The sequence below is a fragment of the Salmo trutta genome, chromosome 18 (genome assembly GCF_901001165.1).
Source record: "Salmo trutta chromosome 18, fSalTru1.1, whole genome shotgun sequence".
NCBI classification, from domain to species: domain Eukaryota; kingdom Metazoa; phylum Chordata; class Actinopteri; order Salmoniformes; family Salmonidae; genus Salmo; species Salmo trutta.
The window spans coordinates 36125054-36145758 of record NC_042974.1 but is presented as its reverse complement, the minus strand read 5'-3'; the positions used below and the strand labels follow the sequence as shown (position 1 = coordinate 36145758).

The 20705-nt window shown below is 42.3% G+C and overlaps 1 protein-coding gene across 2 annotated transcripts in view; it reads right to left on the bottom strand.

The window, feature by feature from the left end:
• Positions 1 to 20705, bottom strand: part of LOC115153240 (disintegrin and metalloproteinase domain-containing protein 12) — a 150241-nt gene that overhangs the window by 21015 nt on the left and 108521 nt on the right. For both annotated transcript variants that reach the window (XM_029698470.1, XM_029698471.1), the window contains exons 5-12: positions 19438 to 19514; positions 17544 to 17733; positions 15705 to 15770; positions 12218 to 12289; positions 11495 to 11664; positions 11186 to 11270; positions 8536 to 8684; positions 250 to 427 (exon numbers count right to left, since the gene is read on the bottom strand). In XM_029698470.1, the coding sequence (XP_029554330.1) occupies positions 250 to 427; positions 8536 to 8684; positions 11186 to 11270; positions 11495 to 11664; positions 12218 to 12289; positions 15705 to 15770; positions 17544 to 17733; positions 19438 to 19514 (987 nt within the window). The remainder of the gene's footprint in view (positions 1 to 249; positions 428 to 8535; positions 8685 to 11185; positions 11271 to 11494; positions 11665 to 12217; positions 12290 to 15704; positions 15771 to 17543; positions 17734 to 19437; positions 19515 to 20705) is intronic.

Genomic DNA, 20705 nt, shown 5'->3' with positions numbered 1-20705 from the left:
GTGTCTGCTCGGGGATTCGATCTAGCAACCTTGCGGTTACTAGTCCAACGCTCTAACCACTAGGCTACCTGCCTTGTAGTTACTGTGTGTCATTTGTTGCTATTCTGTGTGAGTGTTCATGGTTTTTTGTATTTCTTTTTGTTCTTTAGTCTGGATAGTGACTGGTGGTCCAATACGTTAGTATTTAAACTATACAATATGATATGGAAAATGTTCCTCTGTGTTCTGTGTGGTTGAATGTTACTGTACCTCCAGCTCTCCACAGTCACACTCCTCTCCCTCCTCCACATATCCGTTGCCACATTTCTGTCCCCCGTAGAGCACCTTGACCTCAGGCATGTTGTACAGACACATCCCCACTCCCTTCTCCAGACTGGCTGCCAGGTCCTTCTTACTGCAGGTGCTGAACACAGTAGGAAATGGATACCTGAGGGGCAAAGATAATGGCAACTTGCTGAGTGCAAAGTGTTGTTATGGAGATACACTGTCACATTCCACCAGTTGTGTGCACAATCCTTTGATATGGGCACAACCAATATAGAATGTTCCTGGCGTTCAAGGTCAGAGTTTCCATAAAACAGTCCAACAGGATACTTACTACGTTCAAGAATGATCTGATTCATTCCCATATGTATGTAATTCCCGGTTCAAATTTGCTTTAAAAGTAAATTTAGGATAAGTGAATTCATAAGTAAATGTATACGTGCCATAAACGAACAAACCCAGACAGAGCTATAAAGGCTCAACTGACTTAGTAACAGGGTTGGGGAATAATCTGATTACAGAAAACTAATTGTAATCAGCAATGTTACCAGCTAAAATATTTTAATCAGATTACAGATATTTTAGAAAAACTAGATAATTACTTCTTAGATTACTTTTAAATTCAGAAAGGATACACAACGACACCTTTCTGTTTTCTGAATGACATTAAATTCAGCATGTAGAAAATGTGCTAGTTAAAGTTTCTTCCATCTGAGCGAGTCTGACCACAAGTCAGAGACCGCTATGATGACACACCAAATGCTTTTACTGGATCATTTTTGTCTTCTTCTAAGTAAACCAAAAGTGAGTTGGGTAATCCAAAAGTTACATTACTGATTATAATTTTAGACAGGTAACTAGTAACTGTAACATATTACATTTAGAAAGTAACCTTCCCAACCATGCTTATTCATTCATAAGGCCTTGGCACATATTTAACGGTCTACCGACATCAGTTGTGCTCTGATTCGACACAGTTTCATAAGCACAAAGACAAACAAACAAACAAACAAACAAGCAATACAACAAAGCGACACAGCTTGGTCTGCAAGCCCCTTAGTTCATAAATATGTATCCGCCGCTCAGGCAGACCTAAGTCTTCAATCACAGAGGATCTTGGGTAATCTGGGCCGTTTGAAGAAACCGACTTCTGAAGCGGAGGGCTATGGGGAAATTACACATGCCTCTTAGTGCGTGTCTATGTGCCTTCAACAACAACATAATATTCTACTTATACCACGCGGTGAAGCATATTTTAAACATGATGATCAGACCTGATCAGACCTTTAGCTGCAGCCAAGCTTGTGGCACATACAGTACATTGACATTCTTATTTGACTTTTAACAAGTCTGTGTATGTCTACATAAGAAAGTAAGAAAATCGGAAATAAAAACATCCTAAATATAGAGAAATGTCTGTTTGTAACAGCTGTCCTCCCCGGGGGTTTCTGTGATGCCAGTGTGTGTACTGTATGTACCAACCAACAAACCACAGGAGGAGAGACGGATACACACTGCTGCTTCACCTCATTATCGACCCCTGTCCTCCTCTAACCCCCCTCCCATCACCCTGACAACTCTGACAGTAAGAGACTAAAGCCAAAGGACAGAACACTGGACGTGACAAATTTGTAATTACAGTACTATAAATGGCAGCAAGTGGGCTGAGCCAGAGACATATAGGCCTACAATACAACTATACTGTATGACTAGGCCGGCCTACCTTCAGTATGTAAAGCTGGCTAATGATACAGTGTAAGGGACTGGTATTGGCAGGTGGCTGGCACATAAAAAATAGGTTTTGGGTAAGCTTGGTATCTGACAGTGAGCGGTGTCGTGAGTGGTGAAGATGGGGGGGTTGGCTTTGGACAGGCGACATTTTGAAAAGCCTTCTTAAAAGCAACAGATGAGGATAAGGGCTGGCACCGAGCTAGGTGGCTGGTGTGGATCGAGCAAGATAGCCAGGAGGGTGACGGTTGGCATGGGACTGTGGAAAAGCTGACATCAGACATGACTGCTTCAATAAGTCAGAGGACTAAAAGGACTGAGAGTCTTGGCACTGGGTGGACCAGGTTGGTAAACTTGTCATTGCGTGGGCCAAAAAAGGTTTGAAGATAAACCTTGACATTGAACATAATCACTTTCTTTAACGTGACATTACACAGAGTCGGGTTGTAGCTAAAACTTGGCATCTGGTTTGTGAGGGGATCTGTGATGCTTCGCCTCCGCCTAGGGGGGATTTGGCAGCTGTAACTCTATGGATATTGCACTGTCATCAGTTCACTCTTTACCCTGCTAGGGGCACAGAGGTAAGGCGGGCCAGCCAGAAAACACACTGTGCTTCCTCCTTACCACTGAGGAAAAACACACTGAACTCTCACTTACAACAACTCCCTGGGAGTAGTGATGACCGCCACCACGTCAGCATGTCTGCTGCCCTAATCCACTTGCTATGGTTCTAGATGTGTTTACCCCTGCTCTTTAGGAGGGACCAAAGCTAGGGTGAGCAGGGCTACACCAAGCCACTGAGCAGGCCCTCGTAAATAGAATGCCTGCTGTTGATAACACACCAGAGTGGAGGAACCCCATGATCTGTGTTGGGAAAAAACACAGGCCGACAAAGCTTAACTCCACTAGCAGACAAAGCAATCTACTCCGACCAGCCTGAGACTGTCCATCATCTCCTCCCCAGCTGAGGGCCCAGAGCAGGTCCACCAGGCCTGGGGAGAGGCGTGGGCTCTGCTCTCTAGTCCCCTCTAGTCTTTTAATACAGTTGTGGAATTTGGATCCCCCTCCACCCCAGTGACTGTTTTATCAGCTGATGCCATGTGCCGGCTACACCGTCCAGGAAATGATATTACTATACTTTTCAGTGGATAATATTAGCTTAAAACCCCCATCTTTTCTCCACGTGCAGTCAAGCAATGTAGATCTAATTAGGACTAGGAGGTTTCGGGGCGGATGCCACATAATGGTCGCTCAAACCTAGTCATCCTGCAGGGCCTGATTGACGGACAGTATGAAAGGCAACAAGGGTTGTCATTTCACAACTAAATAAGGTTCTTCATAAAAGCCATAGATGACACAGAACCTCATTCATATTCTGATCACGCCTTGATAGCTCATAAGATGAATGGGCGTTCATATCTTACTTAGAGCAATGATGACAGACAGCACCTTTTGTACTCCCGGGGGGCTCAGATGCCGACAGCCTGGGTTATTACTAACAGGAGTTCAATGCCAGGCAGACACACAGAGGGAAAGAGGAAATGGATATGATCTGATGTGCTCTTTCGTCAGCCGGTCTGAGGAATTACACAGAACTGATTTACATTTTTCCTTGGAACGCTTTGAAAGTAGAGAGGGCAAGGACAACAATCTGCACTGCAGTCACTTTCAGGTCGCCAGTGCTCAATGTCTCCTCCTCTGCAACAACAAGGCCTTGTAAATTGTTGACTTCTGACATAGAGGATTTGGGACCCTCCGTGGTCATGCCACACATGCAGAGGTATCAGTCACACTGATATGGCAAGGTTGTGCTGAGGCAGATTTTGGGCTGCCACCCCGGGTAACTAACAGTAGCGTTTCTCTGAATCTAGCCTACATCAGGGGCCCCAGAAGACTGTTGTCAGTCTAATCAAGTCAAACAAGGAGCCACTGGGTTCAGTGGCGGAGTAAATGCCAAGGAGGATTGGACGCTGGCATCGGTGTCTGTTGACAATGGAGGTGGTGGGTGAGGAGACTCTCTGCAACATAAAAGTAAACTGTTACACACACACAGTCGCATGCTGACGCACAACTCAGGCAACCAAGCCCATAATTAGTCAATGTTCCCTCAATCCCTTCCTACCTTGACATTGGTAGTTATTTCCCCCTCTCCAGAGGTTCATCTTGAGTGTGCAGCCCAGTTATACACCGTGCTGTGGATCTGATACAGCCCCCTAACTGGGACTACCCAAAGCAAACTTATTTGAGGTTGTCACAATCCACTAGCATGAAAATTCCCCACCATCCCTGTGGCTTTCTCGGCTCTCTCACTCTAAGATCTGTCATACTTCAAATCAGGGGCCCACCTTTCTTTGGGATCTTCTTTATGTACACTATACAAACACAATCCTGTAACTGTATATCCCAACTAAGCTAGCCCACCACATCTCTCTGTCTCCATCTCTTTCTCTCTCCCTCCCATCTCTCCCTCTGTTCTTCTATTACAAATCAAATGCAGTAAATAAAAGGCCACTGGCCACTTAGCGCTTGTCTAGACTAGCAAAAACCTGTCTCAGTGGATCTCTATCTGAGCCCCTGATTATAGTTGGCAGCGTCAGTGATAATCACATCATTTAGATGCAGCCTGTCCACCACTCCATTAGCAAGTCTGAGTAAAGAATGTCCCGACACAACACCCAGGCAGCTACACAGGGGTCACTGCCTGTTCCTCGGCTTCTCACATTCTGAAGATGAAGCAGGACTGAGGGACAGAGACAGTGTGCACTACGGTAAAGAAGGCAGAAAACTGTGAGGAGGAAGTGAGTTTCAGATTGGACTGCTGAAATGACTGGTTTTGTCAACAAGCCACTGTAAATTCAGCCCGGAGGCGGATATGTTTGACTGGCTGAAATAAGGTATTGCATATCCAGCTGACGTGTATATATGAACGAATGAACACACACACACACACACACACACACACACACACACACACACACACACACAGTGTGTTTGCACATATTTAGCATACACACCAATAAACACACAGAACTGCAATGCCTTATTTCTTGTCTTGTGTGTGTGCTCAGTGGCCTTTCAGCTGAAGTGAACTGAGGACATTGTAGGATTGTTCCCATTGATCCATCATTCTGTTGAAAACAGGGCATTGTCTGAGTTCTATTTTAATGAGAACAGACGTTCCACTAGCGGAACGCCTAGCCAATATTCAATGGAACAGCCAATGGCGCGAAATACAAAACCTAAAAAATCCAATAATTTCAATTTCTCAAACATACGACTATTTTACACCATTTTAAAGACACACTTCTCCTTAATCCAACCGCATCGTCCGATTTCAAAAAGGCTTTACAGCGAAAGCAAAACATTAGATTATGTTAGGAGAGTACATAGACCAAAATAACCACACAGCCATTTTCAAAGCAAATATATATGTCACAAAAACCCAAAACACAGCTAAATGAAGCACTAACCTTTGACGATCTTCATCAGATGACACTCCTAGGACATCATGTTACACAATACATGTATGTTTTGTTCGATAAAGTTCATATTTATATCCAAAAACAGCATTTTACATTGGCGCATGATGTTCAGAAAATGTATTCCCACCAAAAACCTCCGGTGAATTTACAAAAATACTCATCATAAACCTTGACAAAATATATAACAATTATTTAAAGAATTCTAGATAGACTACTCCTGGATGCAACCGCTTTGTCAGATTTTAAAATAGCTTTACGGAGAAAGCACATTTTTCAATATTCTGAGTACATAGCTCAGCCATCACGGTGAGCTATACAGACACCCGCCAAGTTCGGGGCAACCTAAACTCAGAATTAGTATTAGAAATGTTCTCTTACCTTTGCAGATCTTCATCAGAATGCACTCCCAAGACTGCTACTTCCACAAGAAATGTTGTTTTTGTTCAAAATAATCCATATTTATGTACAAATACCTCCGTTTTGTTCGTGCGTACAGATCACTTATCCAAAGGCATAACGCGCGAGCGCAGAACCAGAGACGAAAGTCAAAATGTTCCATTACCATACTTAGAAGCATGTCAAACGCTGTTTAAAATCAATCTTTATGGTATTTTTTATGAAAAATTGCGATAATAGCATATTCATTCAAGAACAAAAAGAAGGAAAGGCGCGCTCTCGTGACTGCGCATATCCAATCCCTTTGTTGCCAGGCAGACCACTCAGTAACTGAGCTCCTATTATCTGCCCAGTAACAGGAGAATGCTCAAGCAACTTTCTGAAGGCTTTTGACAGCCAATGGAAGCCTTAGGTAGTGCAACGTGACCACACAAATACTGTAGTTTCGAAAGGGACTAGAAAGAAGAACTACAAATCTCAGATCCTCCACTTCCTGGTTGACTTTTTCTCAGGTTTTTGCCTGCCATATGAGTTCTGTTATACTCACAGACACCATTCAAACAGTTTTAGAAACTTCAGAGTGTTTTCTATCCAAATCTACTAATAATATGCATATTCTAGTTTCTGGGCCAGAGTAGTAACCTGTTTAAATTGGGTACGTTTTTCATCCGGCCGTGAAAATACTGCCCCCTAGCCCAGACAGGTTAACAAGAATTTAAGCTTTCTGCCAATATTAGATATGTCTACGTTTTGGGAAATGTTCTTGTTACTTACAACCTCATGCTAATCGCATTAGCCTAAATTAGCTCAACCGTCCCGTGGAAGGGACACCGATCCCAAAGAAGTTTTTAACCTGTCTCCCCTTCATCTACACTGATTGAAGAGGATTTAACAGCTGACATCAATAAGGGATCATAGCTTTCACCTGGATAGGCTATGTCATGGAAAGAGCAGGTGTATTCAAGGTTTTGTATACGCAGTCTATAAATCCATACTATGAGGTTAATGCCCCTTTAGTGCAAGACCTGTTTGAAAAGACTGCCTGGAATTTCAACCTGTTTTGGTGAGATGGTATTTTGGTCTGCCTGGTGACATCACCAAGACATTGCCAATAACAGCTAGTTTTCTGTTTTCTCCTCCCCACTCAGACCACTCCAAGACAGTCCTAGAAAAAGTATTTCTTTAGAAATAACTATTTTCTAAGAAGCTATATATACATTTTTTTTTACCAATTTAATTGAAAACAATCAAAGTAAGATTCTTAATTGATACCCAGATATTATTTGATATTGAGATAAAAACGTCTGCATTGGGTATTTGACACTAAAAGATACCCAGAATACTCTAAAGGTGAATTCATTTCATGACTTAACAGATATTTTTTTCTCAATTAATGTCGCATTAGTATAACAGAATGAGCTCACTGCCAACTCTGGTGAAGAGTTTTTCGGCTATTTTTTGGGTAAAAGGTCATCATTTTTTCTGGCTGACTTCAACAAGCGGATAACGGTCTTTCGCTGATTCACAGACTTAATGGCATTTATTTTCGAAGGATGCCCTTGCAAGCCCTGTACGGTTTCTTTCCAGTGTGTTGCTATGTTGTTTTATGAGCACATAATTGAGAATAGTGTTACTGTGTTCTTCATGGCCTGGCTCCAATGACAACAGCGAGAGCCTGGGCCAGTGAAAACACAGAGAGCCCAGAGCCAGAGGGACTGTCGTCGAACAGGCTGTGAATCAGCTGTATCCGACAGCCACCCTCCCCTCAGATTCTACCCATGATCCTCAGCAGCTCAGTTCTGAACAGGCGCCCTCGGATGTACTGTACTGCTCAGGATGCAGCTGAATTTTCTCAATTTCCAATTCCGATGGCAATAACAGACTCCACTGCTTGGGCACCCATCTGTCCATCTACTCTTTTCCTCTTCTTTCCCTCTCTCAAATGGAGGTGGAATCCATCCCAAACACATCCATCCGTCTACACGCCCAGACTCAGCATCAGATAAAACTAATTGTCATCAGACCAAGGGTGAAATCTCCTATTACGCACACGGTACACCTTATCTGACCGCTGTTGACTCAGAAACAGTCACATGGTCCATCAGTCGAGGCGTTATCATGAGATCCCAGGCTGGGAGCGGGGTGAGAATCTGTGAGCAGCCTCTCTGTCTTCAGGCTGGGTGGTTGTTCCCAGCCCTCAACAAGATGCATGGCCATCCACACATTAACAATGACACACAGGCAACTAGTGTTTACATGAGATAACGATCAACCCTGTACAAGCTGTGAGGGCATTCATCTTGTCTGAATGGTCTATTAGCAGAAGGTTAAAATGCGTTGCTAATTTATTCTGAAAAGTTGAGGAATGAATGGGAACTTAATTTGCATGCTCGAAAAGTGTACGGCTGATTTGGGAGGCAAAGTTAAACTGTTACACATTGATGAGAGAAAAGGGACTATCTGAAAGTGCCAAGGTTGATGTAACCTCCATTTCAATTCCAGCCAGTACAGATAAACTGAAAGCTATATTTTCCTAAAATGACTGGAATCAATAGAGCTGACCCACCATCCTCTTTGACTCTGTTTTTAAAATAATTGCTTAATGAGACAACACAGTATTTATAACCCATTAATATGGTTGGACTGGACCATTGGCATCACTCACCCAGTGGAGGGGGTCATGATGCAGCCCCCACGGTCCACTGTCATCCTGCAGCCACACCCCCGCTCCGGGGTGTCGTGGTTCATGCCAAAGTTGTGCCCCAGCTCGTGTGCTAAAGTCACAGCTGCACCCAGGGGATTTTCCGAATGATCCTACAGTGGAAAAACAACATAAGTTCACATTCGGTTTGAAACTGAGATAAAAAGTTGAAGCGATAATACCTTTCTATATTATTAGAACATCACAACATAGCATTGCATTGTATAATGTCTAGCATGGATAGTTAATAGCAGCACAATATGTTAGTTCATAGAGTTCAGTGGATATATCCATCGATGTTTGGAAGATAATGGATGTTGCATAGAGTAAACAGCTACAAGGTACAGTAGTACATTAGAGCCCATTATCCCTTAGTTCAATACATATCTGTCTTAGTTCGGTTAGTTCGGTCACAGTGGTTCCATTAGGTCCAACTGCCCAGTGATCCACATTTCATTACACATTCTGCTCATGGAGGATAGGAGCTGATCAGTTTGTCTGCTGTTCCCTCAACAACCCCAACCAACCCTAATCACACACTACTGCCGGCGGGGACAGATGCTGGGAAGCAATAAAAACTTGGTGCATTATGACATTTTAGTGCACATATAAGCTAGCCAACTGTCCTTCAGAAGGAGAGAGGGTACAGGGAGGGGAGGGGGTGTAGAGAGATAGGGAGAGGGGAGAAGTGATGGAGAAAAACCTAGTAAAAATTTGACAAACAGAAAGCTACTAGACAGAGAAAGGCAGCGATGCATGCATGCAGAGAGAATGGAATAAAGACTGAAAAAAGTGCAGCAAAGACACTGATTGACATGGAGAGACAAAGAGAAGAAAGCAAGGGAACAATAGAAGTGAAGGTAAGACTGGCTGCTGTAGCTTGCTGCACAGTGCTGAGTGTGCACAGCAGCAAACACAACAGCAGTATAAATTATGAAGGTCCCGGCCCATGGAGCTTTACACACACAGACACACTCTGTGGATGTGTGTCTTTACTACTCCACAGGCCTAGATAGGTACACCAGGTGAACCACAGGCACTAAGCCATGAATTATCTATACACACACTGAAACACACACATGCACGCACACATACAGCTCTGAATATACTGGAGGATACTGGAGACAGAAAGACTTGTCTCAGTCATATAATGTTTCCCCTATGTGGATGCTGTCATCCAATGCGACACAGCAAGTCGGATTATGAATCAGACATTTACTTAATCCATAGGTCCCTACTGTATGTAGGTCTCTAGTCTAAAGAGCCTAACAACTAGTCTGATTTCCACTGCTCTGTACATACTGTAGGACTACTATTATGTCCATAATAAACTCATGCGCTTTCCCTTTACAGAGGGTCATATGTCAGGGCCCTATGTAAAGCAAAGCTATTTCTGCCCTGATTACAGAGCTGCATGGTGGGACCAGTTTCCTGGGGTTTTCGTGGAAGGATGAGAACTACGTCCCTCCCAGCCCTGTCATGTTTGAGAGGTCTCATGGATGTTTCTGAGTGGTGTGGATATACTGCTCGCATCATGGCTGAGCGCTTCTTCACAAGCACTGTAATTGAAGAATCAGAGAGAGTGGATTGACGTAGGTGAAGTCAGAGTCAACCCTTCAAAGCAGCCCTAAGATAGCTACGATGGTGAGAACACAACAGGGTTAGTTTGGTCATGAAGGGGTTTTACGGTCTTTCTGATATCGTTTCAAGACATGCAGGGGATATTTTATCTTCCAAAACATGATGATTGTACTTCGTTTACATTTAACGACAACCCCACACTGGTTGACGTATAAAAGTTTCTGGCTAAATTTGTTTTAAAACCCAGCGATGTACAAACTGTGAAATTCAACCTACATGTGGACCAAATAAAGGGGGTTGGAGCTGATAACATATGTTGAAATACAAAGTGGTTCATCTGGTCCTTTGGCCCTATAACTCAATACATGGTTCTTTAATCCTGCTCCAAGCCTTTTCCATGTGTGAGTAATGGTAAGGACAAACATCTGGAAATAACCAGCTAACCCTGGCCAGAAGGAAAACATATCTATTAATGGGAAATACACCTCTTTGTTGAAGCTGCATGGCATGGGCTGACTCTGAGAAGGGAACTGCCTGACAATTTAGTACGGGTATCAAGTGATACAGTGGGGATGGAAACCCAGTTCATTTTGCTCATTGCATAACTTAACTGTGTGGGCTGTGCGTGGTAGTGAGTAAAGGGCATTCTATTTTGACATTTAGTATATGGCCTGGCACAAATAATTTATCACTAGTCATAAAAATGTTAATGTGTCTTGTTTAAGCTCCGTGTACAATGACTTACCTCCAACCCACATCCCCCTACATTTATAACTAGACTGGGGACTGGGTGGTTAAATGACGGAAAAGCTTCCAATGACCTTGGATGGTGTGTGTGTGTGTGTGTGTTTGTGTGTGTGTGTACATGGATGTGAATATCCTGGTGTTTACAACCATCCTTTCTCCGACCCCCACACCAAACAATGAACAGTGAACAACTTTTCTTTACACGCCGTCTCTGGATAGTATTGAGCTGAGCTCATGCTGATAGCGTCATAGAGGAGGAACAGTGTGAGGTTCAGGTTGTACTCACCATGACGATGCCTCCAGACTGCTCCACTGTGCACATGCTCATGATGGGAGCCATGCCAATGGTGGTACCCTGGAAGTACACCCCACTGGGGGGAAGGGGGTCGAGGAGAGGTAAAGAAGGTGACTTCAGGGGTTAAATAGATACTATGAATCCTATCATAGTCTATTTGTATCCCAAATCACAAACGACTGAAGCTTCTATACGAATCAGAAACGGTATGGGCTGTATAACTTCTGTACCTGTGTCACTTCGTTTTGAGTGTGTGCTTCAGGTATTTGTTTATGAGTTTGTGTACTGTAGGATCTCCACCTGATGAGCTGAGCGTTGTCGTGTGATTTCGTAGGCAGCAGTTTGACTTTCCTCCAGTCTAGGAACTCATGCAGGGTGTTGAAGGGGTCCTGAGTGACAGGACACTTATCAGAGTCGCTCCATACCTCCAGGCCCACCAGGGCCACGCGGATGTTCAGGACCCTGTAGAACTGAGGGGCAGTGAGTAGAAGAATGCATAGTTGTACTATCATCTTAGGATCTCTCCCATATAAACAATATATACAGATTTGTTTTATTTAAATAAAAAAGGTAGTATGGATAAATGGCTGGGGACTGGCTTGGGAGCAGGTTGGCATTTATTGTCAGGAATCTTGCCCTGGAGGCAGCTCTGCAGAGTGGTCACTAGCTGGCACAACCAAAGTTATAAAATCAGATTTTAAACCTAACCTTAACCACACTGCTAACCCTAGTGCATAACCCTATCCTTAAATTAAGACCCAAAAATCATGCATTTTTACTATATAGCACATTTTGCCTTTGAAGCTGTCCCATCTAGTGGAAATCACTGAGTTCAACCTCCAGGTCAAGATCCATGACAAAACGTCGGCTTGGGATCCTATATGATACCATTTTAGATGGACTAAAAGCAGTTGTGAGAGACTGACATTAGTCTGGGATGACATTACTATGTACTGGCAGAGGTATTTCTATTTGAAACATATGATAGATCTCTCCTGTGCATTGGGAAGGTGGAGGTTTTACCTTGTCCACGTAATTGGCTATCTCTGCCAGTCTCTGCTTCACCCTCTCAACATCCTTTCCCTGTTTCTGAAACTGAACACGCAACCCAGGGTGAATATTGTTAGATGTTAGTAAGCAAAGAAAGACATTAATAGTGGATGAAATATGTACAAGGTAATGCACATAGTATACAGTACTGCAGACTGGGTTCAATATCATTTGAACAAGTGTGACAATGTGCCTGTGAGACATCGCCACGTCAGGACATTTCCCTCCATTGCTTCACACACAAATGGACAGATTTTTTTGGTACAGACATTTTCAAAATGGCATTATTATTATTATAAAATCATTATTGATATCATACAGTATAAGAACACAAACACCAGAGTCTGGTTCATATCATTTATTTAGAAACATACCATTGTTTTCTCTTTGTTTGGTGCTGCTAGCCCATCCTACTCACCACATTATTTTGGAACTGGCTTCCTAGGGGAGCATCCGTTAGGTGATGTTCAGGGATTTAGGAAAAGGTAGCGCGCCCTCGTTATTTGTTTTTTCCTGTTTAAAACTTCTTCAGGATCGGTGGGTCTCCTGCGGGACGTTGAGCTAACATAGGCTAATGCGAGTAGCATGAGGTTGTAAGTAACAAGAACATTTCCCAGGACATAGACATATCTGCAAAAATATTTATGTCCAACGTATAATGACAAACACTGCGAGATGACTCATTTATATAGTGTCAAAAGACACACAGTGTTCCTAGGCTGTCACTGTAAATAAGAATTTGTTCTTAACTGACTTGCCTAGTTAAATAAAGGTTAAATAATAAAAAAAATTAAAAAGTCACTGATGTGATCTTCCTGTCTGCGTTTGGCGCCCCCCTCGGGTATGTGCTGTGGGGGAGATCTATGTGGGCTATACTCAGCCTAAAGCATTATGTCTTTGTTGTAAATGTTTTGGCACCAAACTGTGGCAGTTGTGAAAAAAAGTCAATAGTTGGAAGAGTTATTTTGTTATTTTTCCATTGTTAATTCATTATAAATAAGAATTTGTTCTTCACTGACTTGCCTACTTAAATAAAGGTTAAATAAAAATAATAAAATAAAAAAAATTAGATGTGCTTTTTTCCCCCATTATTTTCTCTTGAACCAAATGGTCTATTCTCTAGAAACGCATGGACAATATGGACACAGATATACAAAAATGAATGCTATATATGAATATTTGTTTTTAAAGTTATGCAAGTATAAATTACCAAAGTTACTATAAATGTAAGGGTTGCGGAACTGGTGCTAGTGAAGTCAGACGCAGGAGAGCAGAAATAGGGAATAGCCGGAGCAGTTTAATACAAAACCCACGGCAATACAAAAATAACCTACATGGGTACAAAACCCGACGCGCACCAGTAACATAGAGTACAAGCACTTACAAACAAACAATTCCACACAAGGACATGGGGGGAGCAGAGGGTTAAATACACAACAATTAATGAGGGTGTGTGTAAGAAAACAAGACAAAAGAAATGGAAAATGAAAAGTGGATCGATGATGGCTAGAAGACCGGTGACGCCGACTGCCGAACACCGCTCGAACAAGGAGAGGAAACAACTTCGGTGGAAGTCGTGACAATAGATCTCTGGCTTTGCCCTCGACTGGTTCAGGTCATATCTATGTGGCAGATGTTTCTCAGTGAGCATGGGTGGTTCAGTATCGTCCCCAGCACCTATTCACTTATTGTCCCTCAGGGGTCATCCTTTTTTCCCTGTACATGCTTCTCCTTGGTGACATCATCCACAATCATAACATCCAGTTTCATTGCTACTGTATGCAGATGACACGCAGCTTTATATATCAATCAGACCCAGTGACCAAGCTAGCTATAGCTACCCATCCAAATGTTGGATGTCTGACAACTTTCTCCAACTCAATGATAAGAAATCAGAGGTTGTTTTATTTGGTCCCCTTTTTTAACCCTGACCTAAACCTCTAGCTGCATGTAAAGAAGGTTGTCCAGTCTTGCTTTTATCATCATAAAAATATAGCTAAAGTCAAGTATTTTATTTCAGTCACTGATCTGGAGAGACTTCTACCTGCTTTTATTTATTCACACCTAGATTACTGTAACTCTTTGTATACATGTCTCTGTCAGAAATCACTCCATTGTCTACAGCTAGTTCAAAATTCTGCAGCTCAGCTTTTAACAGGCACCAGAAAATCTATCCATATCACAGCTATTTTAGCTTCTCTACACTGGCTACCAGTCACCTTCAGAATAGATTTAAAAAATATATATTAATCACATTTAAGGCTAGGCTTGGCTTAGCTCCATCCTATATCTCTGATCTTTTATCTCCTTACACGTCAAGACGCAGCCTGAGATCCTCTGGCAGGGCACTGTTGACCATTCCAAAGTCTAGGTTGAAAACAAAAGGAGACTGTGCATTTGCTATTAGGGCTAGACTTTGGAATGGTCTGCTAGAGGAAATCAGGCTTGCAGATTCAGTGTCTGTTTTTAAATACCTACTGAAGACACACTTTTATAAAGATGTTTTCAATGTATGATTTGAATTAGCTGTATCTGTCTTTGTTTCTAAGCTAGTAACTTTTATTTTATGATGTGAATCACTTTGTTACCTGTATTGAAAAGCACTATACAAACAAAGTTATTTATATAGAGCTTTTGCAAATAAGACAATTATTATATTACCATAGATCACCTGTTAATTACCAAAATTACTAAAGATTACGGTAACTTCTGGAAATTACTGGTAGCTCTGCAACCCTAGCAGTACAGTATAATGGTAGTTTTTGCAGAAATGGCATGGCCCATATGTTACAGATATCTTCAACCAGTCTGGGAGAGAAGGTATAACATGTTGGACAGGTTGTCAAGCTGAGATCCATCTGGATCTGGGTTCATCTCAGAAACAATTGGCGAGAGAACGGGGAGCATGTGCATTGGCAGAAATGGCATGTGAGAGGCATCGGATGCAATCCAAGGTGAGACAGACTCTCCTTTTTTCATCCCACTGTGCATCCACCTGCTTGTGTATACTGTGTGTAGACCTACTTCGTCAGCTACATCCAGCCTGGCCCTTATAGAGGAGCACAAGCAAGTGGGTCCTCTCCTCCTCTCTCTTCCAGTTCAGGTCAATAGCATGAGCTAGGGGCAGCCAAGGGGAAATCCCAGTGCGATCGTTTCTCTCCTTCTTCTGTATCCACACTATTTCCTGTTTCCTGTCTAGTCCACTCGGGAATTGTTTAGCACTTCCTGTGGAATACGGCTGCCACCGACGACCGCACTGTAGCAGCACACTGACCTAATTCTGCCGTTACCAAGAGGATTTGTTCTTGCTTTGTTAAAATCTCGCCTATTTTCTTCTGAGAAGTCTGTGTGTCTCTAGCCATTCTGAATGGGCACACCACATACTGTAGTCATGGTAATGATGAGTAGGACGACACTAGGACTATTATCTATGCATTTTAATTCATTATAGATACATTACCTCTCTGTTGTCTGCAACGATGATCAGCTCTACGTATTTGGTAGTCTTCTGAGCATGCCTCTTGTGCTGTGATGCAGAGAGAGGGGGGGGGGGGGGGAAACCCATCATTTGAACAAAATCTTTACTCAAGGACATGGACATTCTAAATTTAACCACTCCTTTCTCCTCCTCAAAGTCCTGTCTTTTTTTTAGCTTTGTAAACAACGCACACTTTCGCACAACTTCTAGTGAGTCCACATTAGGTTATTTATGTTAAAGCTACTTCAAAAATATTGCTTATCAATCTTTCAAAAGGCTCCTGTCACGGAATCACCCGCGATTTCAACTTCACATTGACGGCCTCACCAGTGGTGAAAGCTTCATAAAAAAGTATATTACTCATGTGCTTAGTCACGCAGACAGCAGACACGTTTCTATGAAATATCCTGTCCTATCATAGTGCTCCTGTTCTTTTTATCAAGCTTTTAAAGCTCCAATATTGGAAACTGATGATTCACTGTGTCAGTGAGTGTCTTGGTTATTATTTCTGAAGGAAAGGGTAGGATCAGGATTGATAATGGATGCGTGCAGGTACTGTACGTGGTGGCAGATGGACCTGTACACCTGCTACATGGAGACTGGTGGGGGGAGCAGGGCCCATGCTCCTGCCCTGGCCCTCATATAGGACTCTGGAGCCAGGGAAAGAGTAAGGGCAAGGTTGGATCTCTACCATGGTTCATGTGCTGGTCTGAGGGCCAATTCAAGTGCAAACCCAAGTTCAAAATCAATACAGCTGTCACGACTTCTGCCGAAGTCGATGCCCCTCCTTGTTCGGGTGATGCTCGGCGGTCGACATCACCGGTCTTCTAGCCATCACTGATCCATTTTTCATTTTCCATTGGTTTTGTCTTGTTTTCCTACACACCTGGTTCCAATCCCATTCATTACATGTTGTGTATTTAACCCTCTGTTTTCCCTCATGTCCTTGTCCGAGATTGTTTTGTTTGTTATTGATTTTCGTGTATTTTTGTATTGGTGAGCTACGGCTATTTTTACCCATGTTATTTTTATGTACGTTGGTTTTGGAGTTTGTGTTTGTTTATTATTTATTAAACAACTCCAGTTCTACCAAGTTGGTTTCTCCTGCGCCTGACTTCCTTGCCACCTACACACACGACGATGACAACAGCTCAAGCCCTGGTTCCTGGTCACAGCGAAAATTGCCCTCATTGTTTATAATCGATCAGACTGCCACAAAAATCCATCATCTTTGTTACAACACTATGGTAAAAATAAGTTTGATCCTACCTCTGAGGCAATAGCTATAAAGGCATGCATCAATTTACAAATTAACAATAAACATCTCCCTAAGGACCCCTGGCTTGCCATTACAAAACAAATATCATATCAGCCTGTTTCAAATGGTGTCATGTGTTATATCAGAGAAATTAAGACATAGGTGTTTCCATAGTGAATTCTGTCAGTCGGCAAATCAATTGCTTTCCCACCATGAAATGCGGCATCATCCCCGCTCAGATTGTTATCAAACCCAGAACATTGTGTTGCAGATGCTCTCAGACAGCTATCTGGATGACAATGTCATAAGTCCAAGAGCCCACGCTCCTACATCACTATCTATCTCACTGATACCATTATTCCAGATCCTGTACAACATGAATCCATTATCAAGCTCTTCCTTTTGAACATCTTCTAGATCTAATGATTTTATCTGATAGCTTTATCATGAACAGTTTTGTTAATGGAATGCTACAGTACCAATATTTCTAATGTGGTATTTGATGGTGGTTATCTGAAGGAAATTGTCAGAAGAAAAACTTAGTTGTTGTCGATGAGCCTTACCCTGGTACTGAATGTTCTGAAAGGGCTTCTTAGATGGTTGTCAGGTGTAACAGAGGATATGTTGAAGCCATGACCACAGGTTCCAGAGGACAGGTTGAGGTTTTCCCCTCGGTAAATTATGTGTGTATAATTGTCCTGGTCCAACGATGGTTCAAGGACGAAGGTCTTATTTTCAAGTGAGATGAACCCCCTGTAAGACAAGGGAAGACAAGGCAAATCTGTTCAACAGATCTGGTATAATAAATTGACTGTGGACAAAGCATTCTGTGACCAGAAGGGGGAAGCCATCTTGATTCTTGACTGCATGTTATGGTCAGAAATGTTTGTAATTAGGATGTTTATAGTTTAAAAGCCTAGGTCTTTAACTTTGAGTGAGAACTTTCTCAAAGTCTAGTAATGGACAGTGCTTGACTTGGGCAAGAGCTCACCGGAACGGAGTACCGGTGCCTCAAGTTTTCTACTGCTAGAGCTCATGCACCTAATAGAATATTAGCTCAAAAGTATTGTGGAGCTCTTGCACCTAAATATAAACAGTACCATCACCCAAAATGAGTACCAGCACCTATTTCAGTCCAAGTCAAGAACTTGCAAAGGATATTGTATTGATCATCAAGAGAAGTTTTCTTTATGTGGACTGTGGACTATTGACTTCCAAGGACCAAAGTGTGGAAGGATATTTCTAAGGCCTACTTATATATTTCATTTTTTTTCTCTCTGTACTGCCTTTCCTTTGGATTAGTACACAGCCTTAAAACTCAGCTGGTTAAATCAATTTTTATTTAATTTTTCGCAGCTGGATTATTTAGATTTGTTTTATTTCTTACTGGATGTTGAGACTGAACTAATGTCTCTTAGTGAAATAACTCAGTCAATGTAAATGGCCCCACTGACTTACAATAGATTCAACTCCCCGAAGAGGCTCTTAGGCCAACTAAAACTCTGAAACAATTTGTTTTGGCATTGAAGCCAAGCCACATATTGCTCGTCAAACATCTGTCTGCCTCAAGGATTTTGTGAGGTACAAGATAAAAAAAAGAATTACCAGTAACACTCCTTGGGGGTGGACTCTTATTCAGGTCAACATTTTTATCACAAATGTATTACCTCTAAAAGTTCCTCTTCATTAGCTTTTATTGCATCGTTAAAAGGTTTCATGGCATACTAAACGTTTTCTCGTCACATAATGCATCTGTAGTTTGGGGTAATTAAGCAGGAGATGAGCGTACATCAGGAGGCTTTCTGTTTCTGTTTAGACTCAGCCTGGCAGCTTTATTACTTCCAGGTGGCCATTAGGCACAGACACATGCCCAGAGGAGAGTGGAGGAGAATACGGATAATCACTGGGTGGCCAGACCAAGACCATGTTCTATGTCTAGGGACCTATTATACACTTTCAGTGGACTCTTCTATACTCTTGGGTAAGTGGAAACTCATACCTGTTTGTTGACAGAGATTTAAGGGGCTAAAGTGCGATTCCACAGCAGTGGAAAATATTTGTGGCATCTCAGATTGTTCTGTCAATTTTCACATACATTTCATTGGGAGGAAGGATGTTTGAAATGCTTTTTACATTTGTATCACCAAACATTATTCTGAAATATGATGAAAGTGGCCATCTATACATGCCTCATTTAAGACCCTATGATATGCAAACAGTACATGATATTAGACAACATCTTGGTCTCACTATACTCTTTTGGTGTGCTCTAAAATATGGAGTATGTCTTGATTCTGAAATAAACATTTTTACATTCAAATGGTTTGTCATACACATCCTTCCTCCCAATGAAGTTCCTATGTGAGAATTGCCAGAACAATCTGTGGGTCTTGATTGTGGCCACTTACACAGCATGTCTGAGGCTTCTGGGATCCTATAGACTGAAGTGTTACTTACCGGAGGCCAGAGCAGGTGCTGAGAGTGACGTCAGAGTTGGCGTGGCCTTCCACTTCTCCATGGTAGTAACAGTTCTTCTGAAAAATACCAACATGACACTCAAGTCAAATGTAAACCGTGTCAGGACATTCTTTAACATACTATAGTATACTTATCTTTCGTTTCACCAATGGTCAACCAAGGAGAAGTGGAAAGGAAGCCATTACGTGTACAGAGACATAATACTGTCTGTCTGAGACAGTATGATGAGGAAGTGTCTGGTTTGGAGTCAAAACAAAACTCTGTATTATGGCTGAATGGCTTCATTCAAGTCTACACCAATTACTCTAAGACCAACTGCATTGTTAGCCAAAAGTCAGTTTGAAAAATACTGAACGTCAGTACTGAACTGTGAGACAAAATACTTGAAGCTGGCATTTTCCGTAGCCAGTTCATACTTTTACACAATCACTAAGGCTGTACTGACTTGACACCAAAAGAGACCCCTTTACTGCTCTGAAAGGAGACTCCTTTTGAAATTGCTATGAAAATACTTGGCTGAGTCACCAACTAATTACATTAAACATGAACATGTCGGTGCCATAGACATACAGGAACAATATACAAAAGTATGTGGATACCACTTCAAATGAGTGGATTCGGCTATTTCAGCCACACCCGTTGCTGACAGCTGTCTAAAATCGAGCACACAGACATGCAATCTCCATAGACAAACATTGGCAGTAGAATGGTGTGCTGAAGCTTGTAGCGCATAAAAATCATCCTCGTTTGCAACACTCACTACCGAGTTCCAAACTTTCCTCTGGAAGCAACGTCAGCACAATAACTGTTCGTCAGGAGCTTCATGAAATGGGTTTCCATGGATAAGCAGCCGCACACAAGACTAACATCACCATGCACAATGCCAAGCGTCGCCTGGAGTGGTGTAAAGCTCGCCGCCATTGGACTCTGGAGCAGTGGAAACACGTCCTCTGGAGTGATGAATCCCGCTTTACCATCTGGCAGTCCGACGGACGAATCTGGGTTTGGCGGATACCAGGAGAAAGCTACCTGCCCGAATGCATAGTGCCAACTGTAAAGTTTGGTGGAGAAGGAATGATGGTCTGGAGCTGTTTTTCATGATTCGGGCTAGGCCTTTTATTTCCAGTGAAGGGAAATCTTAACTATACAGCATACAATGACATTCTAGATGATTACATGCTTTCAACTTTGTGGCAACAGTTTAGGGAAGGCCCTTTCCTGTTCCAGCATGACAATGCTCCTGTGCA